The 25,714-nt window shown below is 37.4% G+C and overlaps 3 protein-coding genes and 1 long non-coding RNA gene across 4 annotated transcripts; 2 read left to right on the plus strand and 2 right to left on the minus strand.

Moving 5' to 3' along the window:
- Positions 1-751: 751 nt before the first annotated feature.
- Positions 752-9,034, plus strand: LOC106367258. The gene is made up of 2 exons (XR_007316036.1): positions 752-4,127; positions 8,536-9,034. It is a non-coding gene; the product is annotated as an uncharacterized LOC106367258 (long non-coding RNA).
- On the minus strand, positions 8,414-12,288 carry LOC106367257 (pentatricopeptide repeat-containing protein At1g30610, chloroplastic). Its single transcript, XM_013806991.3, has 8 exons — positions 10,826-12,288; positions 10,447-10,638; positions 10,270-10,351; positions 9,994-10,185; positions 9,796-9,909; positions 9,622-9,712; positions 9,380-9,537; positions 8,414-9,291 (listed from the first exon to the last, which is right to left on the minus strand). Exons 1-8 carry the CDS (start codon positions 12,064-12,066, stop codon positions 8,509-8,511), a joined length of 2,853 nt encoding a protein of 950 aa, XP_013662445.2. The 5' UTR covers positions 12,067-12,288; the 3' UTR covers positions 8,414-8,508.
- A 982-nt stretch (positions 12,289-13,270) lies between these two features.
- LOC106367259 (subtilisin-like protease SBT2.1) lies at positions 13,271-17,386 on the plus strand. The gene is made up of 10 exons (XM_013806992.3): positions 13,271-13,783; positions 14,039-14,171; positions 14,245-14,642; positions 14,718-14,813; positions 15,121-15,193; positions 15,282-15,564; positions 15,639-15,964; positions 16,039-16,309; positions 16,378-16,659; positions 16,743-17,386. The coding sequence occupies exons 1-10, from the start codon at positions 13,557-13,559 to the stop codon at positions 17,162-17,164; spliced, it is 2,511 nt and encodes an 836-aa protein (XP_013662446.1). The 5' UTR covers positions 13,271-13,556; the 3' UTR covers positions 17,165-17,386.
- Positions 17,387-21,500: 4,114 nt separating this feature from the next.
- LOC106363190 (zinc finger BED domain-containing protein RICESLEEPER 2-like) lies at positions 21,501-23,786 on the minus strand. Its single transcript, XM_013802980.2, has 2 exons — positions 21,614-23,786; positions 21,501-21,532 (listed from the first exon to the last, which is right to left on the minus strand). Exons 1-2 carry the CDS (start codon positions 23,784-23,786, stop codon positions 21,501-21,503), a joined length of 2,205 nt encoding a protein of 734 aa, XP_013658434.2.
- Positions 23,787-25,714: the final 1,928 nt, after the last annotated feature.

Here is a 25,714-nt window from a genome sequence, read left to right on the forward strand (position 1 = left end):
CCCAAGCATAGACGACTTATTGTTGGAGACCAAAGACGCCGAGCACACGCTCAACGAAGTTTGCCAGAGACTACACACGACGCATCCCGCAAGACCACAAACGCGCCGATGGAGAAGAACTACACCGCACCAACTGAACAGAGGACAACAATAACCGCCCTTCGACGAGACACCACGCCAAAGGAGAAGCCACGCGCCACCGCTCATCACCGTCGGGACAACGAGAAGAGCCGGGAGACACAAATAAGAACAGATCCCGAATGGAGAAGCCCTCACACAAGAACACGCGCCACAAAACAACCGGGAGTCGCCGTAGATCTAAGATTGAAAAACGACCATCGAACAAACCCCAGCCCCAAGAGCTGACCCTAACCACCACCACCGCTACACCTACCTCACCGTATCACCAGAGACGCAAGATGACCACCGGTTTCAGCCTAGGTTCTTCCGCCGGCGGAGCTCGAAGCCCCAGAGACACAAGTATATCGGAGGCAGCCAGAGGAAGAGAAAAGAGCAAAGGAGGAAAACGAGAGAGAAGAGGAGAGGATGCCCTCCGACCGGCGAAAGGACAGCCGCACCGGAGGCGAACGGTGGTTACGATTTTTTTTTTTTACTTTTGGCTAATAGAGAGAGAAGAGAGGTTTTCTGGTACACAAAATTTTACTCTATATTTTAATCTATAATAGAGTTATTCTATAGTAGAGTGAAATATAGAGTAATGTTATTTTTCACTCTATATTTGGAATAAAAAAAATCAACATTATTCTATATTTCACTCTATTATAGAGTGAACCATTGGAACAAATTTAATTTTATAATAGAGTTACTCTATTTTAGAATGAAATATAGAGAAAAATTTTGTGTACCATTGGAAATGCTCTAAGAGTAGGTTTAGGTGGTGTGTCTACAGGGGCAGAGCTAGAGAAAAAAATTGTGGGGAGCAAAATAAAATTATGCATAGAACTAAAGAGAAGTTTGTTAAAAGATAGGGGACAAAATGAAAACTAGTCAATATTTTACACTGAATCTTTAAAATGAGTTAGGGGCAGCTGCCCCCCTGTTATTCAATGTAGCTCCGCCACTGTGTGTCTATATGGAAAATCGGTTTTAACCAAATTTTTTTTAAAAAAATCAATTTATATGATTCAAATCAATTTAAAATATTTTTAATCAATTTGAATTGATCAAAATTAATTTAAATATGTTAAATTAATGTAATAATATTATCTAATTTTTTGTGTTATATATCTAATTTTGATAATTCATCAAAATAGTTTTATAAATAAACACAAAACTAAATATTTTAAATAAATGTAAAAAATATATATAATATAAATCACATAGTCGCTAATCTTCTATAAAATGTCTAGTCACAATCTAAGTATTTTTGAACATAGCGATTAACAAATAAAATTTAGTTTACTAATTCTAATTCGATCAAAGTTTCAACCATGATACAAATTTAAAGAAAGGAATATAATGAATTATGATATGGTACATTTTCAGTTCCATTTTTTTGTTAGTATAATTTTTTTGGTTATTTATCACTTATAAACTGATGATTAAAAATAATCAATGATAGCTGCAAAAAACAACTGTGAAAATGACAAAATGGGCTACAAAAAAAAATAGAATGAGCTGTTTCCTTATTTTCTATGAGTTCTTACAGTTTTTAAGCTATTTCATTAAATTTAAAAATACTTTCGGTTTTATGAATTGTTGTAATAAGTTCTTTTCTTTTTTTCGTTTAAGTTATATGAGTTTTTCAGTCAGATTTTCTAGACTCTTCTACAATCTTTCAATCAGACTTCACTTTGTATACTCTCAAATTAGAGTCTTTCTACCATTTTTGTAACTGCATGAAATTTGTGGTCCAAAATTTCTTTTGTTTTAAAGGGAAAGTCCAGTAAATCAAGAGCCCGTAAAGATTAAACCTAGGTTATCTCTTGTTTTTATATAAGTAAGGAGCCTTTATCTCTCTTCTCTCCCATCACAAATCCATAACGAAACTTTATAGAGATCCAAAAAAGATTGAAAATCTTAACTGTGAAGATTTCTCTGTTCTCTCTCTCTCTCTCTCTCTCTCTCTCTCTCTCTCTCTCTCTCTCTCTCTCTCTCTCTCTCTCTCCTCATCGCCGATCTCTCTCTCTCTTTCCTCGTCTGTTGCGATTTTCCACAGCGGGAAGTAGTCGGCCGTCGTCCTCCTTGCCACCAGCAGTGTGGTGTGTGTCATTTGTTGCTTGATCTCTTGTTTCAGATCAATCAGATATACCTCTAAGTAAGGTGTTTTGAACCCAGTTTATTCTAAGGTATCTTGTTTGGTGTTGGCATTGTGATTGGTTAGTTATGTTTATTGTTAGGATGATAAAACATAATAGATGTTACGATGTTAGATGCATATTACATCTTGCATAAGAACGCTCATATTGTTAGAAGATTTAATGGACTTGTTTGGTTAATGTGGGAGATTGATTGATTGTTGTTTGATTGTTTGTTATGACTGTTTGATATGATTGTTTGTTATGACTGGCTAAGTTGCTAGAAGGAATCGAATGATAGGTTAATATATGGATGATTGAACATCAATCTGAACGATGTGTCATGCAAGTTGAATTGTGTATGGCCCGAGAATGGGTGACATCTAGAATAGAGCAGTTTGTATGATTGGGAGTCAATAAGAATGAATGATGATAAGAATATTGTGATTTTTCCTTTATAATGTGTATTTGTTATTTATTTATAAAGATTTACTGATTATATTTAATTAATATTAAAATTAAAAACTTATATATATATATATGAGATTTGGAAAACACACATTCTTAGAATGAGATTTTTGTTGGAGATTTTTTACATATCTCTATATATTTATTTCTATAATACAAGAGGTAAATTATTTTAGCCCACCCTTATCTTTCATCTAAAATATAAACTATTATTTTTTATTTAGAGAAAGAAATGTCATTCCTCTATGTTTAATTTTTAAAAAAATGCAGACATTAACATTTTATAATTAATTATTAATACATACATTACTAATTAAAAGACTATAATAATAAATTATTATTTATGTTTTCATTTGGACATTCTTACGTAATATTATTATTATTTTTAAAAAATCTTTGTATACTACATTCTTCATTCATAAATAAATCTTAGAAATCACTCAATATTATCTTTTCAGTTATACAAAATTTACAATTTTACTTGATTAATACTTAGTTATGTGTTTTTTTGTTTTTAATTTTAAACTTTATATTAGAAGATATTTTTGAATAACAACACAATATTATAAGAATTATCTTTTTTATTTTAAAACATACTTTTTAGATTTTGGATCATTCTTATTATTATTAATTTTTATAAATTATCTTATCAAAAGAAAATTGAATTCGTTTTTGGTTTTAGCTGATTTATATATTTTATTTATTAAAGACATAAACGATTTTGATCACTCTAACTTTTAAAAAGTTTTTTGTATACTACAGTTTTTATTCATAAATAAATCTTATAAATCACTCAATATTATCTTTTCAATTATACAAAATTTAGAATTTTACTTCATTAATATTTAGTTATGCGTTTTTTGTTTTTTGTTTTGTTTTTTATTAGAAGATATTTTTGAATAACAACACAATATTATAGGAATTATATTTTTATTTTAAAACATACTTTTATATTTTGGATAATTCTTGTTATTATTAATTTTAATCAATTATCTTATAAAAAATTGTTTTTTTGTTTTAGCTAATTTATATATTTTATTCATTAAGAACATAAACGATATTAACCACTCTAACTTTTAACGTAAGAGATCGAATGCAAAAAAATCATTTCGCAAATAATAGTATAGATTAAAAATGTTATTTTGAAAATCTATATTGGAGTATATTTTATTTTCATTTTAGCGTATATTTTAGAAAAAGATAAGAAAATATATAAAAAATAGTTTTGTAGAGCTATAAAATTTAGTTTTATTTATTTTTTAGATGGAGTTCTTATTTTATGTTTTCAGTACTTTTTGACTCCTACAAAAGTCAGGATCAACCAATAAGATCGCCGCACTTGTTAAGCTCCGGCAACTGTGCGTACAGCGTAGAGACCAACTCCGTCGTGCTGACATGTCGGTAAGATTTCTTAGTGCTTTTGTGATAAGACTTTGGCATTGGTGTTATTAACGAATAGAGATTATCAATGATGACTTTAATTTTCTTAATCATCATTAATTCCAATTAACAAACATAAAACTCCATCTATCATTTTTTTCCCTCGGAATTTGATTAATGAAACTAGAACATACAAGGATGATATCCAAAAGCCGGCGGAAACACATTATAATCCCCGGAAACATAGCCAATAAACCCAAACAACGGGCGACAGATACAACAACTACACCAAAAACTAGAGGAGACTACACACGTTATAAATCATTGAACAGCCGACACTCTTGCCAAGAACCAACCAAGCACAAGAGAGAGTAAGCGATGAAGTGGCCAACATAACAACATCGGACCACAAATACCTGAACCATCAGTTCACGATACCAAGCCAGAACCAATACGCCTAACAAGAAACTCCAAATCTTGAAAAAAACACACACCCGAAACTAAAGCTTCCTCCTCAAGCGAACCTTCATCGGAAAGCCTAAAACCTCAACTTCATTATACCGAAACTAAAGCTTCCTCCTCAAACTCCATCTATCTAAAACCTAACTATTTTTGTTTTATTTAAATAGTTTTACGGTCTGTTACTTCAATTCCCTATAAATTTTATCGATTAATGAAAAGAGTCCTATTCCCATTTTTACTGAAATAATTTTTTTTCTGATTTACATCGATATGTTTTCTTCTGTTTATTAAAAAAAATAAAAAAAAATATAATTATTATATATTTTTTACTTTCTCCAAATTAATTCAAATTACTCGACTAATTACTCTTAACAGTATACCAATCAGACCTTCAATCTTCAAAATAAAGATTGATTTATAGTTTTATACCTTCATTATTTTATTTTTTCACTAACTATAAATTATACTAACAACGCAAAACTAAAACAGTTCAAAAATCTATAGTACAAGCCTCGTACGTGTCAACCTATCTATTATGTATTCATCGTATGACGAATCTGTGGTAAGAAAATGTACAAATCCTTAGTTTTGTGAAATTCGTCTAGATGAAATGAAAAACATGTCATTTTGTATAAACACCATCTCCACCAACTCAAACAGTATATTGTAAACACCAAATCTAACTTCTGAAAAAACTTCATACACTACATAGTCTATATAAAAATTGAGCATTCTAATTTTACCAAAAATAAAATAAAAATTGAGCATTCTACTTGCATTCCTTTTTCTCATCAGTATTTTGTCTATTCATGTTTTCCGACAGAACCATTCTAGTGGAAAAGGATGTATCCTTTCATGTTTCATATTTTTTTTTTGGTAGATCCTTTCATGTTTCATATTGTTCTGAATTATTGGGCTATAAACATTATTTTGAATTTTTTACAATAAGTATTTTAGAAATAAAAGAAGAAGATCAATAAAAAATACTTCATCCGTTTGTTCTATAAAATAAGATGTTTTGGAGAGTATTTGATGTTCCAAAATATAGAATATTTTACTTTTAATGTATTTTAATTTTATTGAAAATTCGTTGATCAATAATATTTTACGGCATTATTTATGATTAGTTTTAATTTATACTAGTAATAATATTATCTTCTAAAAATTAAGTTTCTTAATCTTATGTTTTATGCAAAATATCTTTAATTATGGAATGGAAGGAGTAAAAAAACATCAAACTAGGCCAGTTTTTTTTTTTTTAAACATCAAATATGTTGTAATAAAAACTATACTGTAGAGTGTAGATGTTAGGTTGGGGTCTACATAGCATGGCACAGTCCCATGAAGTAGCGCCACGTACGTGTTTTGGTGCCTTTAAATGTCTTAAAAGCGCCATCGTACCCTGCGGACAGCCCTCCTTCACCTAATGCGTTGTCTCCTCCTCTCCATCCTTTCTTTTCTATTGTGTCGGTTATAACTTTCACCATCGCATGTTCAACTATTATTTACATTTCAAATTACAATCAGTCGGTCACTACAATTATATTATTTTTCTTAGCTATTTATAGACCATGATCATGCATACATCTTTTGATAGAAGATAACAGTGTTTGCTGCTTAGTGGGTTTGTCTTTTTGACGCCGACGCCATTTGTATCTTAGTGGTGATTATTGATGTTTACCCACCTGCTCTAACATGCTCAAATCACATTCAAATTGTCTGGTATCGCTTTATTAGTACCCTTTTTTTGTCACACAAACTTTTATTCATTTAATCTTAAATATTCGACTGTCTATTCGTAGTAGTTTTTTTTTTTTCCATCTGCTGATTTATTAAGGGAGCAAGGTCTAACTGGACCAGGCCCGAAAACCATTACAGAAAAGCCCAAAACAGACACAACCTTACACTAAAACCAAACAACAACAGAAAAGTAAGACCCAATCGCTAAGCCCAAAAGGGAGCACCGCTCCAAATCACATTACGGCACACGTGTAAACACCTCAACAGCGAGGTACACGTGTCGTCACATCCTGACGCCTTCCCTCCATCGCCGGAGGAATCAAGCGACACGCCGCCGGGAAAAACGCACCGGCTAAATCACCACCACCGACCACGGCTGAGCTGCTTCCACGGAGAGCTTCCATCGAACCACGTCGAGATCTCATCTGGAGCCCGCAAACCGTCCGTCGCTGGATTAAATCCCACATCACCATCTTGTTTGTCTTAAACCCCTTCGCTTCATCACCATCGGAGAGTATCACCTCGATCTATTCGAGATCTCTACCGAAGGAACTCACCAAATCCCATTTATGTTTTCATAAAAAAGAACAAACCGGCGAAGTAAAGCTTTGGAAGCTTTCACTCCCGGGATCCAAAAGCCGGCGACCACCGTCAAAGGAGACGGCACGGCCCCAGAGTCAAGAAGCGGTCATCCACCAAACGACAGGTGAATACCGGAACATGAAACCTCTCGATCCTTTCTCTGTGTCATATTTTAGAGAGAAAACAAAGCAAAAGGAGAGAGGTTCAGATAATATCGAATCGTTTTTGTTTCTAAAGTACTTTTTCTATTCGTAGTAGTTATAATCATCATTCATCAGCCCGAGCATATTAAATTATCACACACATGAATTGTTGGCTAGCTTCATGTAATAATGCGTATCCAAAAGAAATACTTGTATATCAAAATCAAACATTAATTTGTTTAGTTCTATAACTAACTATTACAAACCAAAAAAAGCAGATGTGTTTGATACGAAGGCAATAGGTTTGAAAGCAATATAAATATACGTATATTAAGTGTTTGACTTCATTATATAAGTTGCAATTGCGATTGACCGACCACTCTCGTGCACGTTGACTTTCTATGTCTTCACGTCTCATTATCATATTAATTAGTTCTTTCGGGTGGCTTAAGATACGACACACTTTATCCCCTTCACATTCCAACAAAAACACAATTAAAATTTTAGTTTTATGAATTGGTTAGCCTATTTTTGTTGCTAAAATGAATTTGTTTTGTTTAGAACTACGCTAGTTCAATGTATATTCGAACGTTTGAAGAATCAAAGCAAAAAAAACAAATCTTTTAAAGAGATCGTGGAGAAAAACAAATGAGTACAATGATTTGGAAGTCGTAGATTTGGCTTTCAACCAACCAAAATACTTATAGAGAAAAAGACCAAAATAGCACTAAATCAAGTTTTTGTTCCCAAACTAGCACTTAAGGCCAAAAGTCACAAAATAGCACTTAAGTGGTGGGGTTTAGGGTTTAGAATTTAGGGTTTATGATTTAGAGTTTATGTTTTAGGGTTTAGAGTTGAGAAGTGAGGTTTTGGGGATAAGATTTCAAATTTTGAAAAATAAAAAAATTTAAATTTTTCAAAAGATAAAATGCTATTTTGGTCATTTTAGTTTTTGAGTGCTATTTTTGTGATATAAACTTAGAAAGTTGCTATTTTGGAGATTTGCCCATACTTATATGTATTTTTAATAGATTATTATTTTGATAGTGAGTAGACTACGCGGTTTGAAAAAAAAACCTACTTACTTACGACTTGTAAACAAAGTAGTTCATCATTATGTAATAGTCCAACTTATGACTTTTCCAATTTATCAAAGAAGTTTATCATAAACGTTCTCTCTTTTAGATGTTAACACATTGTCTCCTTATCTACTTTGCTTTTGACATTAGATACGCAATAAATCGCAACACTTGAGTTATGTTCTTCAGTATTAGGTTTGGGATTGAGTTGTCTCGCAACTAATTAACTATGTTTAAACTCTAATTGAAACTCTATTCAGATAGCAGCGATGATTCACATAGTTGTTAATACGTAATAATATACTTCTCAGTTCTCCCTCACCACTTTCTTATATCTTTAAAGAAATTACAACAATCACAGTCTTTTCTCATAATGTTATAAAGAGTATCAATAACTTACAACACTTGTGTTCTGTTCTTCAGAAACTCTTTACAAGAACTCAAAAGATTCCCCAAAACCGAATCCGAAGACTCACTTCTCAAACCCACGCGTCTGTTCACATCGTCCATTAACCTCAAAACTGAATCTTTCTCAAACCGGTACAAGACCTTGGACCATGCGTCCGAGGACCATGCACGTAGCTCGGTCTCCTCGATGTTACCATTAAGAACAGCAAGAGAGGATATGGCCGTTGCATGATCGCCTTTCTCGAGCTTCCTGCAGAATCTCTCTTTGATTAGAGGCGAAGGCGGAATCCTATTACTCCGTCTCAGATGTTCCCATGTCGCTTCCATCACTTCTTCCTGTCCTGCTCTGCTAGCTTCAAGAACCATTTTGAGATGACGTTTGGCATTGAAATGGTATCCGTGACGCAACATCTCCCTATACGCATAACCAAAATCATCCCACTTTTTATGTTCAGCGCAAGCTTCTAGCATTGTGTTGAAAGTATACGTGTCTGGCAACACTCTCGATTCGAAATCTGAGCTGCTTTCTATATTATTTCCATCTTCCAACATCTTCTGGAAAAGTTCCCTGCCTTCTTCAAACAACCCGTCTTGTTGTAGATAAGCTTTTAGCATTATGTTGCACGTCACTAGGTTCGGTTTGCAGACCTCCTTCATCTGATCAAAGATATAAGCTGCGTTCTTCACGTTTCCGGAGTCGAGGCATGCTTGTATAAGGCCAGTGTAAGTCACCACAAGAGGCTTATTTGCAACTCTACATATCTTCTTAATCTGACATTGGATGGTATATAATCAAGATCAGCTTTCTAGATCAGATTCTCGATACGCTTTAAGGACTGCTGGGTTTACAGAATTTTACCATGTTAAGCCCTTCACTGCACCTTCCTGCGCTACATAGACAGCGAGCAAGGTCGTAGTAAAGAGCAGCTGATCCAACAATACCACGGCCTTCCATATCCTCAACCGTCTCTATGGCCTCATCGGTTTTGCCTTCTTTCCACAGTGTATTAACAAGAACTGATCACAGGAAGAGATGATTGGTTACACTCCTTAAAAACTAATAACGTAGAGGAAAAAAAAGACAAAGAGTTCACAAAACACCTCTGTATGCTAGAGCATTAGGGATAGAGGATTTCTGCATCTTCCTGAAGAATTCATGAACTAAGTTGTATTTCTCACATGCTAGCATCACCTGCTTAGACAGAAAATACAAATCTACTACTGAATTATGTTGTTATGGAACATTAACTGTTATGAGGAGAATGACTATTTAACCTCCATGACGAGGCCATAGGTGACAGGAGAAGGTTTTTGTCCTCTTTGCTTTAACTGCTGTAAGACCCAGAATGCTCCTTCCCACTGCTTCCGTTGAACACATGCGTTGAGCACCTGTAGTGGATGGATGTCCACCACTCACATTAGATGGAGGCTATATACATCTTCAAAAGAACGAGACAATCATAAATCACTGACCGCATTGTAGACAACAACGTCAGGTTCAAGGCGGGGATCCCATTTTGCAAGTGTCGTTGGCTTGAACTTCTTTTTAGGTGGAGATCGCATTGTGTCAATCACATGAAAGAGTTCCTTTATATGACCAGCTTGTCCAAGTGTTACTGCAATTGAACGGTACGCTACCATATCCGGATATGATGATATTTGTAACTGGTGAAGAAAAACACAAAGAAAACCTCAGATCATAGCGGAAGCAAAAAAGAACACATACATGAATGGTATAATGGTTTTTACCATCATTGCATGGAATACATTGAGAGCTTCCACAGGCCTTCTTGACTTACCAAGCACATTTAGTGCAGTTGTGGAAATGATTCTGGATCCAAAAAGGTAAAATCTGTCAGCATTACCCCTGAAGAAGACTCTAGAGTTCTACAACTGAATTCCAACAGCTCACTTTTAGAATAGTACCTTAGCTTGTTTGATTTGAAACGGTCTTGCCTTTGAAGCCACTCAATGACTTGAAGAACTCGTCTCCAGTTTCCAAGTTTCCCTAGAAAGTGGATCAGTCTCATTATAGTGTAATCCGTATATCTGATCTTTGCACTCCGGATCGCCTTGGAAAAGAGCCACTCAGGCATATTGATGTCTGCACCATTCAACCTAGCGAAATAAACTTCCTTAAACATAAAATTCAGCTGAATTTGATAATAGTTTCATGAGAAATGAACTAATATCATCTGCAATAGCACACAACTAAACCAAAATCCAATATCTAACTCCTAGTTTCTTTCTTCCAAGTAAACCTAGGAACTTGAACCAAAACTAGATAATAACTTAAAACACATACACTTTTGCTAGCTTCTCTATTCTGTCTTCCATTTCGAGACGTGAAGTTGCTGGCTTGTCCACTATGTCACTGGACTCATCAGAAAACCTAAAGGCAGGACTTTCCATGTCAAACAAGCTATCATCATCATCCTTCTTAGCACCTACTTTCCTGGTTCTACTCAACTTGCTACTTCTTAACTCATGCCTCTCGTTGGCTAGTCTCTCAATTCGCCTTTCCTCAGCGAGAAGATCCAATCCATCTCCCCTGGAACCTCTCTCACTTCCTCTTGATGTACCATTGTCACGCTGATACCTCATCATCTCCTGCTTCGGATTCTGTCTCCTGAAACCCTCATCTTCTCGCACAATCACTGACGATTCACCACTCTTACTCCATTTCACATCTTTGGCTATTCCCTGAAACCGCCTATCTCCAACAGTATCGGCTTTGGAACCTCTCTCAATCCCTTTGGATGCATCAGGGGAACGTTGGTACCTAACCATCTCCTGCTTCACGTACCTTTTGTTGAAGCTCTCATCTTCCGGGGCAGCCACTGAGGAAGATCCACCACTCTTACTCCATTTGACATCTTTGTCTGTTCTATGAAACCGCCTTTCTCCAACAACATCAGCTTTAGAACCTCTCTCAATCCCTCTAGATGCATCAGGGGACCGCTGATACTTAACCATATCCTGCTTCACGTACTTTCTTCTCCTAAAGCTCTCATCTTCTGGGGCAGTCACTGAAGAAGTCTCACCACTATGAATCCCATTTTCTTCATTCCTCTTGAAACCTCTCCCATCATCACGTTTCTCGCCGCTGACCAACTCCTGCCTCGAGTATCTTCTCCTGAAACCTTCATCTTTAGTCTTCACATCTTCAACATCTCGTCCCAACACTAATCTTCTTCTATCACCACCATTTTCACCATCATCCTCACCTTCTTTATCTATAACCAAGCCGTCGACTTTCTTCTTGTTCCGAGCTGTTTTAACCGATTCCATGATTTGCAGATACTGATCGAAACTGGGTTTGAACGCAAACCCTCCATCACCTGAAGTTTGCAAACCCACCTCCTTCGTGTTCGAATTCAAACACAAGATTACATTTTTCTTCGTATTTAGAGGAACGAGTCGCCGGCTGTTAAACCAAACTTGACGAAACACCGGTCTCCGGCGAGAATTGCAGCGAAAGTTCCGACTCTCATCGAATAAAGAGGCTTTGACGACGAAACTATTCGTCGATATCATCACCGCCATTTCACTCTCCTAACTTCAAAGTTCGAAATTATCGTCGTTGAACCCTATCGGTTATCGTCACCGTCCGACGTGGCTGAATCAATAAACCTACTTGCTGTTTCTTTGTTATCAAATCTCACGGTGCGTCGTTTTTTTTTTGTGTGATGTTGTGACGGATCGTATGTAGCCCAGCTATTATTGGGCCTATGATCTGTGATCTACACGTATAACCCGAGTTTGTTGTTATCTTAACCGGATTAAACCTATCCCGGTCCAGATCATCTCTAGATATTTTTACAGGTACGGGCTTTTTTTTGGTCGGAGCTCTGAATGCCGGAAAAAATATGTCCATGTCGAAGAGCTTCAGTGTGCTTTAAGTTCGTATGCATGATGGATTACTGTAAACCCCAAGCATGTGTATTCTTTGATTTGATGAAGAAACAAGAACAAGATTCTGAGGTAACCATAAAAGGAGATACTTTTAGTGTTGGTTTAAGTTGGAACCAACGCAGAGATGGTGTTGATTACAGAATCCATTATCTCTTGCTAAAAAGAAGGTACTCAACGGGTAAATACTATATACAATGATGTAAAGCGAGTGTAATGACTCGTGTTAATTAAAAGGTTAAAAAGTTAAAAAAAGTATACATTGGACCTACTTCTTTTGATGCGGCTAATTAATCATGGCTTTCATCTCATGTGCTTCTAGAACAGTAAAGCATATCTTCTTGTCTCATGATAGTAGATTAGTAAGAAAAAAAAAGGTTAAATCTTGGTTTTGTTTGTTCGTATGCTGCTAAGTGAAGAATAAGTATTTCGAGTCTGGACCGGTCTGGATACATCCGTTATAGCTTGATCGATTTTTGTTGTAGTGGATGAAAATGGTCAAAAGAAGAGTAACGGATGTTATTAAGAAGAAGAAGAAGAAAAGCGACTTATCAAAGAATCTTACCGTTGGACAATAGACAAAACGTCACCTAAAAGGCTAAAAGATAAAAGAACAAACAACTAAAGATTTTAAAAGTGAAAAAAGACTTGTTGTATATGAAACACTTTCACTTGCTGTCTCGTTTTCCCCCTACTTAATGTGTAAACGAAGTTATATTAAATTTTGATAGAAAATACTTAGGAAAGATGAATATTGAATGAGTCAAAAATGAAATAAAAGACAACAGAGGTGATCATTTTTTTATACTACTATATAGTAAAGCTATATAGAGATGCATTACGAAGCATAAACACACTTGGAAACAAAAGAAAACTACAAGTGAGAACATGTTAAAAGCCCTTCCACCGATCTTTGCATTAATAAAGCATTTCAGACACCGAGAAGCCTTTTCCTTCTTTCTTCAGACAAAAGTACTACTCTGAGACCATTGTACTCTAAAAAACTCTCTCTTCCTCCTTCTCTGCTTCTGAGATACACTACTCTACTCCCATGGAGCTTTGATGGGTATCTGCAATTTCCAATCTTTCCCCCTTTTCTTCTGAGAATTTTTTGCTCAAGAATCATGGAAGAGTCTTCTTCATTTGTGCGTTCCGTGTTTGTGCTCTGTTTGGTTTCGTCCTCTGTGTTCTGTTTGGATGACTCCGACCAAAACGCTACTGTTTTGTCTTCTTCTGCTGTTTACATTGTTACTCTCAAGGACCCTCCATCTGTTCATTCCTCCTCCGGCAGAGAAACGGATGCCTCCAAACACAGCCTTACATCTACTTCATCTCAAACTTACAGAACATCGTATGTACAAAAAAGTTACCTCCTTTATTATTCTTCATGTTTGCCACAAATGTTGCAATTCATCAATTTTGGGCCCCAGATTACTTGTCGCTTGTTGTTCTTTGGTCTTTTCCTAGAAGTCTTAAACTATAAAAGGCGGCTCCAAGCTGAAACCTTTATGTTGTTAAACGAAGCTATGTCTGATGGAATTTTGAGATTCAAGCTTATACCTTTATGCTCCGATTACAATCTTAATCTCTTTGTTTATACATTTAGGAACCGAAGCGCTTATTTAATTAGAGTTCATGACTCGTTGTTGAGAAAAGTATTGAGAAAGGAGAATTACATTAAGCTCTACAGCTACCACTATCTCATCAATGGGTTTTCAGCTGTTATCACCCAACAACAGGTACTCTCATATCTCTGAATCTCTAATTGTTAGTGCTTGTTCTATGTTTTTAACTGTTTTTTTTTCTCTCAAGGCTGAAAGACTAGCTGCAAGAAAGGAAGTGCACAATGTGGTTCTTGATTATCCGGTTAAGAAAGCAACCACTCACACGCCGCAGTTCTTAGGTTTGCCACGTGGAGCTTGGCCCCGTGAAGGAGGCTCTGAGTACGCAGGAGAAGGAGTTGTTATAGGGTTTATCGATACTGGAATTGACCCCACTCATCCAAGTTTTAGTGACAAAGTCCCGGGACATTCGTATCCGGTCCCTCCTCGGTTTACTGGTGTCTGTGAAGTCACCACAGGTTTCCCTTCCGGTTCTTGCAACAGGAAGCTCGTTGGAGCACGCCATTTCGCTGAGTCGGCTCTCAGTAGAGGAGTCTTGAATTCATCTCAGGACGATGCTTCACCGTTTGATGGTGAAGGGCATGGCACGTAAGTGTAAAAGCCACTCTTATGTTTTTGATTCAATCTAATATGGTTAATGCTGATATTGGTTGGTTTATGCAGTCACACAGCTTCTGTTGCAGCTGGTAATCACGGGGTCCCTGTGGTGGTTTGTGGTCATCACCTTGGGAATGCTAGTGGGATGGCTCCTCGTGCTCAGTAAGTCAATACCACAAAATGACACTCCTTATGTTGCATATTTAACTGTTCGTTTTAGAGTAAAATTTGTTTCATTTTTAGTGTTGTTTTCTCTTTTAAATGCATTTCTTTGATAGTTTTCCATTTTTATCCGTATTTTTAGCTCATTAATCAAATGAAACAATGTACTGTTTAGGGGTAAAACATAAAATTAAATAATCTTCTTAATTTATGTGAAAAACTAAAACTATATAAAATGAAACGGATAGAGTATTCTCCTTGGAAACAGTTTTTACAAATACTAAATGTCACTGTCTGTTCTTGTTAGTGTTGCTATTTACAAGGCATTGTATAAAAGGTTTGGAGGTTTTGCAGCAGATATCATTGCAGCCATAGATCAGGTGAAGAAATTGTTATCTTTGTACTGAAACTTTGATGAAATGATTTGGTAGTTGACATAGTTATGTATAATATTGTCATCTTTTTAAGGCTGCTCAAGATGGAGTTGACATAATAAACTTATCAATCACACCGAATAGACGTCCACCTGGCATCGCCACCTTCTTCAACCCGATTGATATGGCATTGCTTTCAGCTGTGAAAGCTGGCATCTTTGTAGTGCAAGCAGCTGGTAACACAGGACCAGCTCCTAAGAGCATGTCTTCTTTCAGTCCTTGGATCTTCACTGTTGGAGCTACATCTCATGATAGAGTTTATACTAACTCGATAATTCTAGGAAATAATGTCACCATCTCTGGAGTTGGACTCGCATGTAAGTCCCGTTATGTTTACACCTTAGCTTCTATCTTGACCTTACCTTTACTAGTTTCTCATTTTTGCTATTAGCTGGTACAAGGACAATGCACAAGCTTGTTTTAGCTGCACATGCGCTCCGCAATGGTACTACCATTATGGATGCTATATATGTTGGGGAGTGCCAAGATTCGAGTAGCTATGATCAGAAGCTGGTGCAGGGGAAGATACTTGTCTGCAGTTACACAGTCCGGTTTATTCTCGGTGTCTCAACCGTCAAACAAGCCTTGATAACAGCAAAGAACTTAACAGCAGCAGGTCTTGTCTTCTATATGGATCCTTCTTCCACTGGTTTTCAGATGACTTCAACTCCAATGGATATCCCAGGGATTCTAATCTCCTCCCCACAAGATTCTCTGGTATAACCACAATCTTAAAATGTAAACTAGTCTATTACAGTGAACAAGAATGTAACTTAATGTACCATGTGCAGGCTTTACTTCAGTACTACAATACTTCTCTGTCGAGGGACAATGCTTCAGGGAAAATAGTTGGTTCTGCATCAGTTGCGAGAATAGTTGGTGGCATGAAGCCTACCTATGGCATTACAGCACCAAAGGTGATGTACTTCTCTGCTAGAGGACCTGACCCAGAAGACGATTCTTTCCAAGATGCTGATGTAATGAAACCCAACTTAGTAGCTCCAGGGAACTCTATATGGGGCGCTTGGAGTCCTCTTGGCATCGGTACTGCTGATTTTCAAGGTACATATATTATAAGATCTACTCATGTTATGTTTCTGGTAGTCTTTTTGAGCTTTGGCGGTGTTTAGGTGAGCGTTTTGCGATGGAGTCAGGGACAAGCATGTCTGCTCCACACGTAACGGGTATTGCAGCACTCATCAAGCAGAAGTTCCCTCATTTCACACCTGCAGCCATCGCATCCGCGCTCTCGACAACAGCTTCTCTAACAGACAGAAAGGGTGGTCCTATAATGGCGCAACGCACTGTCTTAAACCCTGACGCTACTCAAACCCCTGCAACGCCTTTCGATATGGGCAGTGGATTCGTTAATGCTACTGCAGCTCTTGACCCTGGTTTGATTTTCGACATAGGTTGGTACACACTTTCTTGAACCTCCCAAGTCCAACACTCTCCATCTTTTTTTATTAACATGAAGTGTTTCTGCTAAATGTAGGTTACAATGAATACATGAAGTTCCTCTGTGGGATCAACGGATCATCTCCCGTTGTTCTCAACTACACAGGAGAAAGCTGCTCTGCGTATAACTCCTCCCTTGCAGCCTCTGACCTGAACCTTCCCTCGGTGACAATAGCTAAGCTTGTTGGTACTAGAACTGTACTAAGATGGGTTACTAATATTGCAGCTACTGTTACAAACGAGACTTATACAGTAGGGTGGAAGGCACCTGACTCGGTTTCTGTTAAGGTCTCTCCTGCCAAGTTTACAATCGGGAACGGTGAGACAAGGGTCATGAGTCTTGTCTTTCGGGCGATTAAGAATGGTTCGGTAGCGAGTTTTGGAAGAATAGAGATGGTTGGAGACAGAGGTCACGTGGTTAACATTCCGGTGACAGTCATCTACAAGATTGCTGTCTGAGAGATGATAATAGTAGGGTTGTTCTATGAAGAGTTTTTGTGTGATGAAAACAAACTCCAGGAAGTTGTTAAGAAAAAAGCTTTTAGTGATTGTGTAGTTTGTTTATTGTCCTGCTGATTAAAAAGCTTTAGAAAAAATGTGTAGTTTGTAAATTTGTTTTTGGAGTGTTTTTGTGATGGTTTTTAACTTTTTATTGAATCTAATCCAATCTTTGATTTTTAAGTAATTAAAAAAAATTGTCTTTATCTTGAACTTTGTTTTCCAATGTAGAGAGCAACAAACAAAAATTTGATTTGGAGGTACAATTTTGTTTACTTTTGAACAAAATTGGTTATTAATATAATATTTTGGGTTTTGATTGGTAACATAAGTAAAATAATTCGGAGGTACACTTTTGTTTACTTTTGGTTGGAGGTACACTTTTGTTTACTTTTGGGCAAAATTGGTTATTAATATAATATTTTTGAGTTTGATTGGTAACATAAGCAAAATAATTCGGAGTAAATGTGAAAATAATATATATTGTTTATTAGGTTATTTCAGTTTCTTTGTATATTTGAGTATGATTGTAAACACGTTTAGCAATAAGAAAATAGAGTAAACTATATTTTCTATTGAGTTAATCTATTTTTATTCAATTAAATAAAAGTTGTTTTTGTCATTTCACACTAAAAATAGAAAAATTAGGAGCTATGCCCATAAAATAGACAATAATTAACTAACTACCCTCTTTTTTTTACCGTCATCCAAACCATACCGATTATGCCTCTAGTGTCATAGATCCAGTTGTCGTGTACGTTAATCAGTTCATGTATCAACCTGTTGTCATAGCTTCTGATCATGTACATAAACTTAAAATTTGTCGGATATATCTCTCCTAACAAAATAACACCGTTTAAAATAGAGAGAGAGAGAGAGAGAGAGAGAGAGAGAGAGAGAGAGAGAGAGAGAGAGAGAGAGAGAGAGAGAGAGAGAGAGAGAGAGAGAGAGAACATAGATTTGCAAAAGCAAATGAGAAGAAGAAGAATCAAAAGACAAAAATGAACTCAATCAAAACATATTTTTGTTGAGCTTGAAATTATTAATTTCAACATTCTCTTTCGATTATTGTTAACAAAAATGATGGCTAGAGATTCACTACGCCGTTTCCAGTCTTCCACTTCTATCTTCCTTGAGTTCTGTCACAAACGCTCTCATCCCATCCACTCGCAAGCTCTCAAAGAACAACAACTTCTGCCATCTTCGACGCCACCACCGCTGTGTCAAAATAAATCTCATTTTTCTTACCGATACACATATAAATACAAGATACAATCTTGATTATCTCTCACGGTTACCGCCACCTTCAATTCTAAATCGCAATTCATTTACAATTATCCATAATAAAAGTGTTCTTACGGATCTTCAGTTTTATCAGATCTTTATGTTAGTCGTTATTTTAATTTTGATAACATTTATGTTAGCTGATATTTACTCAGTTACCCAAAAATAATAATTTATAGTGGATTTTCAATTTTATCAGTTTTTATATTTTCTAATCTTTGGAATACATATTTTGTTAATTGTTACAACTTACAACAATGCACTGCTAATTGATAAATGATTTAAGATGTTATATTTGTCGTTAATTGATAATGATTTGTTAGCTGCTAAATGTTCTGAAAAATAGTTTGCTAGCATATACATTGTTTGATATTTGATTTGTTAACTGCTAAATGAGTTGATACATGGTTTATGAGTTAATATATTGTATGGTAAATTGTTTGTTATCTGATAAATGAGTTGCTACCTGGTTTGTTGATAAATGATTGGTATTGATACATGATTTGTTAGATGATAAATGGTTTGAAAAATGATTTGCTAGCTTATACATTGTTGATACATGGGTTGTTAGCTGCCAAATGAATTGATACATGGCTTGTGAGTTAATACGTTATATGATAAATTGTTTGTTGTCTGATAAATAATTAGATACATGGTCCACGTTTTGTTTGCTGATACATAGTTTGATACTTAAAAAAATTGATAATTGGTTTGTATGATGTTACAAAAGACTTGAAATTAAGTGATACATGGTTTGTGTAGATGATAATGGTTGGATAAATGGCCTGTGAACTTGTACATTTATGATAATTAGGTGAGCGTTTCGCTATGGAGTCAGGGAGAAGCATGTCAGCTCCACACGTAACGGGTATTGCAGCACTCATCAAGCAGAAGTTCCCTCATTTCACACCTGCAGCCATTGCATCCGCGCTCTCCACAACTGCTTCTCTAACAGACAGAAAGGGTGGTCCTATAAATCAAACCAGGGTCAAGAGCTACTCAAACCCCCGCAACGCCTTTTGATATGGGTAGTGGATTCGTTAACGCTACTGCAGCTCTTGACCCTGGTTTGATTTTCGACATAGGTACACACACTTTCTTGAAAGTGTTCTTACGGATCTTCAGTTTTATCAGATCTTTATGTTAGTCGTTATTTTAATTTTGATAACATTTATGTTAGCCGATATTTACTCAGTTACCCAAAAATAATAATTTATAGTGGATTTTCAATTTTATCAGTTCTTATATTTTCTAATCTTTGGAATACATATTTTGTTAATTGTTACAACTTACAACAATGCACTGCTAATTGATAAATGATTTAAGATGGTTTGTGTAGATGATAATGGTTGGATAAATGGCTTGTGAACTTGTACATTTATGATAATTAGGTGAGCGTTTCGCTATGGAGTCAGGGACAAGCATGTCAGCTCCACACGTAACAGGTATTGCAGCACTCATCAAGCAGAAGTTCCCTCATTTCACACCTGCAGCCATCGCATCCGCGCTCTCCACAACTGCTTCTCTAACAGACAGAAAGGGTGGTCCTATAAATCAAACCAGGGTCAAGAGCTACTCAAACCCCCGCAACGCCTTTTGATATGGGTAGTGGATTCGTTAACGCTACTGCAGCTCTTGACCCTGGTTTGATTTTCGACATAGGTACACACACTTTCTTGAACCTCCCAAGTCCTAAACTCCCATCTTCTTTTTTTTTATTAACATGAAGTGTTTCTGCTAAGTGTAGGTTACAATGAATACATGAAGTTCCTCTGCGGCATCAACGGATCATCTCCCGTTGTTCTCAACTACACAGGCGAAAACTGCTCGGCTTACAACTCTTCCCTTGCAGCCTCTGACCTGAACCTATCTTCAGTGACAATAGCTAAGCTTGTTGGTACTCGAACCGTCCTGAGATGGGTTACTAATATTGCATCCACGGTTACAAACGAAACATATACAGTAGGGTGGAAGGCACCTGACTCTGTTTCTGTTAAGGTCTCGCATGCCAAGTTTACCATCGAAAACGGTGAGACAAGGGTGTTAAGCCTTGTCTTTCGGGCGATGAAGAATGATATGGTGGCGAGTTTTGGAAGAATAGGGATGGTTGGAGACAGAGGTCACGTGGTTAACATTCCGGTGACAGTCATCTACAAGAGTGCTGTCTGAGAGATGATAATAGTGGGTTGTTGTTATATGCAGAGTTTTTGTGTGATAAAACAAACTTGAGGAAGTTGTTTGATTGTGTAGTTTTTTGTTTGTTTGTTTATTGTCGTGTTATGATTAAAAAGAAGCTTTAGAGAAAATGTGTAGTTTTGTAAATGTGTGTGTTTGGAGTGTTTTTGTTAGTCCTGGGCATTCGGATCCTCGGTTCGGGTCGGGTCGGGTTATTTGGTTTTCGGATTTTTTGGGTTATGTCAAATGTAACCCGATTAAGAACCGGTTAAATTACGGATCGGATCGGTTCGGTTTATATCGGATCCGGTTCGGGTTTCTATTTTTTTTTAGAATCCGAATGAGAACCGAATTAACACCGGTTCGGATTTTAACCCGAAAAAATCGTTTCGGTTCGGATTTTAATCTGAAAAACCCGAAAATATAACATAAAAAAACATTCTAGAATCAAACTATCAAAGTATCAAACTGAAACAACATCATAGAAACTGAAACAACATCCTCAAAGGCTCAAACAAACTGAAACAAACTGAAGCAACATCCTTAAAACAGAAACAACATCATGAAAGCAGAAGTAACATCCTCAAACAAACAGAAGCAACATCCTTGAAACAGAAATAACATCCTCAAACAAACTGAAACATAATAAAACCAGATAAAATGTTCTTCAAGACACTTCTAAGCAATGCAAACAGAAGAGACCTACAAAAGAGAGCAGAGGATTAAAACTTGAACTCGCCAACAAGCAATGCAGCTGAGACTCAAACTCTATCAGTAAATAAGAACATGTACCTTGCTTAGAACTTGATTCGCATGACACATTCTCAGCCTAAGACTCTCAGGTTTGGAAGTGCAGCTGCGGCTCAAACTCTACACAAAATGAAAAAGAGAAGATTAAAAGCTGAACTGGAATACTCAAAACTTAATACAACTTAAGAACTAAGAACATACCTCTTTGTAGTTCATCTTGTAATTCAATCTCAGCAATCAGTTGCTGAGTTGAAACCACACTTCTTTCATTGATTCGAATCTCACACTTAAGCCATTGTTCTGTGCACATGAGAACCTCAATCATGTAGTGGGTCAAGCAACTTATCGATGGATCAAAGATTCGATTACTTGTGCTAAAGGCAGACTTTGATGCAACAGAAGAGACTTGCATAGCTAGAACATCCTTAGCTATGGCAGCTAAGGTCGGGTACTTTGAACTGTTGATCCTCCACCAACCTAAAACATCAAATGGAATTCCTAGAGGATTGGGTTTACGAATTTCTACCTTCTCCTTCAAGTATAGCTCTAACTCAGTGCTTGCATCTTGAAATCCCAACTCGTTCACCATTTCCTTGTACAAGGAATCCATTCTTTCATACCCATACTCATTCTCATCAGAAGAATCCATCGCAGCCTCATCTTGTGACTCTTGGACACTCTGACTCTGAGACGATGAACCAAATGCTGGAGCAGTGTGTGATGCTGCAGAGGTGTTGTACTCATCAAAAAGCCTTTCCATGACATCAGTGACTGAGTCGTAGAGCACCTTACTTTGTGGACTATCTTTCCCATAAAGCTTTTCAAAGCAAAGACCAGCAAACTTCATCTTGTTCCTCGGGTCAAAGACACTTGCAACAATCAACAGCCTATTAATGTCTTTTAGACCATCCCAATACTTATTAAACTTTGCCCTCATAACCATAGCCTTTGTCCTAAGCTTCTCATCCGTACTAGTACTCAATGTAATCAGATTCCTTTCTATGGTGACAATCTCATTGTAACACTTGTAGGAACTAGGCGAGTTAGAAGCAGAGACAACAAAAGTGGAATTGTAGAATATTACCAGGAACTTAACCAAACCCTCCACTTTATCCCAATCCTCTGAAGTTGGTGGTCCAACCCTCTTCTTGCCCTCCACAGTCTCTTGAAAGTGATCATTGTAAAGCTTGTCCTCAACTTTCATTCTATCAAACGCTGCTCTAAACTTCAAGGCTCTTGACAACATCAGGTAGGTTGAATTCCATCGTGTCTTGCAGTCCAAAGATAAGCTACCTCTTGTCATCCTTGCTGACTCAACCTTCTGATCAAATGATTCGACTCTCTTAGAAGAAGCTCTGATATATTGTATGGCGTTCCTTATTGCACACACACTCGCATCCACCTCTAGCATACCATCTCGCACAACCAAGTTGATGATATGAGCACAACAACGTAGATGCAGAAGCTCACCTCCCAGCACTAAGCACTCAGGTCCTAAAGCGTTGAATGCATCCCTGAACAACTTCAGAGCATTAGTGTTCGCAGTGGCATTGGCTACTGTTATTGTAAACACTTTCTTTATCCCCCATTCAGCCATACACTCCAGCAAGACAGAGCATATTGTCGCCCCTTTATGATCTGCTACATGCCTGAAACCAATGATGAACTTCCTAAGTTTCCATCTACCATCGATGAAGTGTGCCGTGATGACCATGTAGCTAGCTGCTGTACTTGGTGCAACCCAAATATCTGTTGTTAAAGAAACCCTTTGCTTGTTGCCACTGATCAGCTGCATCAAATCTGATTTCCTCTTTGCATACAACTCAACAATATCCCTTGTTGCTGTTCTTCGTGAATGTGGCTTAGGAAGATTCACCTTGTTGCAGAAGTGCTTCCATCCCAAACCATCAACAAAGGATAGTGGCAACTCCGATATGACAAGCATCTCATTAGTAGCTTCCCTTACAACTTCATTAGAAACCCTCGCCAGCTTCAACTGAACACCATCTTCATCATCACTTTCGGCATTCAGAGTATGTTGAGTCTGGGACTGACTTTGTACCCATGTCTGATGTTCCTTGCAGATACCAAGATGCTTCTTGAGACATGAAGTGCCATTGGACGTTGCACAACGCATAACTCTACCGCAATAGTTGCAGCTGCATTTGTTCCGATTATCCTTCAGTCTTGTGTAATGATTCCAAACTGTTGACCTTGTACTTGTATTCTTCTTCTTCTTAACAGCTGCAGCTGACTTGGTCTTCCTTTTGTTTCCACTTGCAGTAACAGGACTAGTTGTCCCAAACTCATCATCGTTTCCCTGAGTTTCATCATCATCTCTGATAGCTTCACGTTGAGGTGATGAAGAATCCATCTGCAAAACAAAAACGAGATATCAACTTGAGTTCTGAATACATCAAAATCACAAAATATAAACTGCAAAGTGATTTACTCTAACTCTATTATGGAACTAGAGCACAATCTAAAGTTATCAACTTGATAAAGAACACACTTCTCAAATTTCATTCTCAAGTTTCAAAACATCACAATCACAAACATCATTATCGGCTTATCACTTTAACATAAAAAAAATTAAAGAAGTAACAAGTTCAAGTTCATACATTCGATTGATTCGTTGAAAAAGCTGAGAGAGGATATGTTTCAATTGGAGAGGGAGATGGTGAAATATAAGGGAAGGGAGAAGGGACAACATCCTTAAAGGATTCCAGTTTCTCAAGATGCATTCGAAATCGCAATCGTTGCTTAGGACTCTACGGTTTCGTTTGTTCGAGAGTCGAGAAGAAAAGTTAGAAAACATCGAGTCCCAAGAGACATGGCTAACCTAAGAACAATAATGACAGGTTGTTGGTTTGTTATTCGGTTTTCGGGTAAACCGAACGGTTCCGGGTTTTAATCCGAACCGAACCGAAATCCGAATCACAGAAATTTCAAAACCGATCGGGTTATTAGGCAAAACCGAAGCCGAACATTTTCGGGTTTTTCGGATCGGGTCGGGTCGGGTTTTGCGGATCCGGTTTATATGCCCAGGACAAGTTTTTGTGATGATTTTGATTGAATCTAATCCAATCTTTGATTTTTGACTAATTCAAAAAGTTGTTGAAACACCAAACACAAAAGAAACATAGAATGTTAAGTGATTGATGAGGTGGACGGACTTACCCTTTGATTGGGTACAATTTGGTTTACTCTTTAGTCAGAATTGGTTAATTAATTTGGGTGAAAGACGAACGAAAGTGGATTATTTTTCTCTCTCCAAAAAGGGCGATAAAGGCGATTAGGTTTCCGGAGTAATCGCCGCCGCTAGTTTTAGGCCTCACGCCGCTAGCGAGAAGCTCACTCCTTCTCGTCTCTCTCTAATGGAGTCCCCAGTTCCCTCCCCGTCCTCAAGCTCACCGATTGACCCAGGTGGGGCTTCTCCCGCGAGGTTGTCGAATCGTGAGAATCGTCTCCTCAATCGTGACCTAGAGATGAAGCTTCAGTCCCCCGTGCTCTCAGCGTCGATTCCTGCCGCTAAGGTTCCTTCGTATGCGGCGAGGTTCAAGTCCTCCTTGCGGAATCTTCGTAAGATCTCAAATCCCTCCTTTCTTCAGGACGGCACACCAGTAGTGCAAGCTCCGGAGTCAGTTCTCCTTCAAACATCAGAACTTTGGAAGGACCACGTGGTGGCCCATTTCCACGGTCGTCGACCCTCAGCAACGAAGATTCTCGCAGATCTGAACCCAGTTTGGGGAAAGTTCGGGAGTATCACGGTTCGTACGGTGTCCGATACGTGTGTGTTGATCTTCATTCCATCGATTCAGACCAGAGAGTGGGTGCTGCAGGTGGGATATTGGCAAGCGGATCGGTGTGCTTTTTCGGTTTATCCATGGACTGCTGATGGAAATTTAGCGGCTCAGGAACTGCTCTTCGCTCCAACTTGGGCAGTACTGAAGAATGTCCCTCCACAGTTGTATTCATTGGATGGTATCAGTGTAGTGGCCAGCGGAATAGGCGATCCGCTACATACTGAGAAGTCTCGATTGGACCCCTATCATTTTGGAGACACAAAGGTGAAGGTGGAAATTGATTTGTCCAAACCTCCTCCAGAGGTGGTGGAGGTAAGAGATACTCAAGGGAACTCGGTCAGAATCAACATTGAGTACCCTAGTCTTCCTCCAAAGTGTATAAACTGTGGCAAGTTTGGTCATTTGATGAATCGGTGTCATAAACCTCCAATGAAGAGAGCTCAGACTCAGCGAAGTGGGAAAGTGGTCAGTGTGGTGAAATCGGGAGAGGAAGTTT

This window comes from Brassica napus, chromosome A9, assembly GCF_020379485.1.
Source record: "Brassica napus cultivar Da-Ae chromosome A9, Da-Ae, whole genome shotgun sequence".
In the NCBI taxonomy this organism is placed as follows: domain Eukaryota; kingdom Viridiplantae; phylum Streptophyta; class Magnoliopsida; order Brassicales; family Brassicaceae; genus Brassica; species Brassica napus.

Coding starts and splice junctions, on each gene's coding strand:
- LOC106367257 (XM_013806991.3), bottom strand. CDS start 12,066: ATGGCGGTGATGATATCGACGAATAGTTTCGTCGTCAAAGCCTCTTTA. Junction 10,639..10,825: donor ATAGAGAAGCTAGCAAAAGT/GTATGTGTTTTA, acceptor TTATTTCGCTAG/GTTGAATGGTGCAGACATCA. Junction 9,292..9,379: donor GCAGTGAAGGGCTTAACATG/GTAAAATTCTGT, acceptor ATCCAATGTCAG/ATTAAGAAGATATGTAGAGT.
- LOC106367259 (XM_013806992.3), top strand. CDS start 13,557: ATGGAAGAGTCTTCTTCATTTGTGCGTTCCGTGTTTGTGCTCTGTTTG. Junction 14,643..14,717: donor GATGGTGAAGGGCATGGCAC/GTAAGTGTAAAA, acceptor TGGTTTATGCAG/TCACACAGCTTCTGTTGCAG. Junction 15,565..15,638: donor CTCTGGAGTTGGACTCGCAT/GTAAGTCCCGTT, acceptor TTTTGCTATTAG/CTGGTACAAGGACAATGCAC.
- LOC106363190 (XM_013802980.2), bottom strand. CDS start 23,786: ATGGATTCTTCATCACCTCAACGTGAAGCTATCAGAGATGATGATGAA. Junction 21,533..21,613: donor ACAAGATGAACTACAAAGAG/GTATGTTCTTAG, acceptor CATTTTGTGTAG/AGTTTGAGCCGCAGCTGCAC.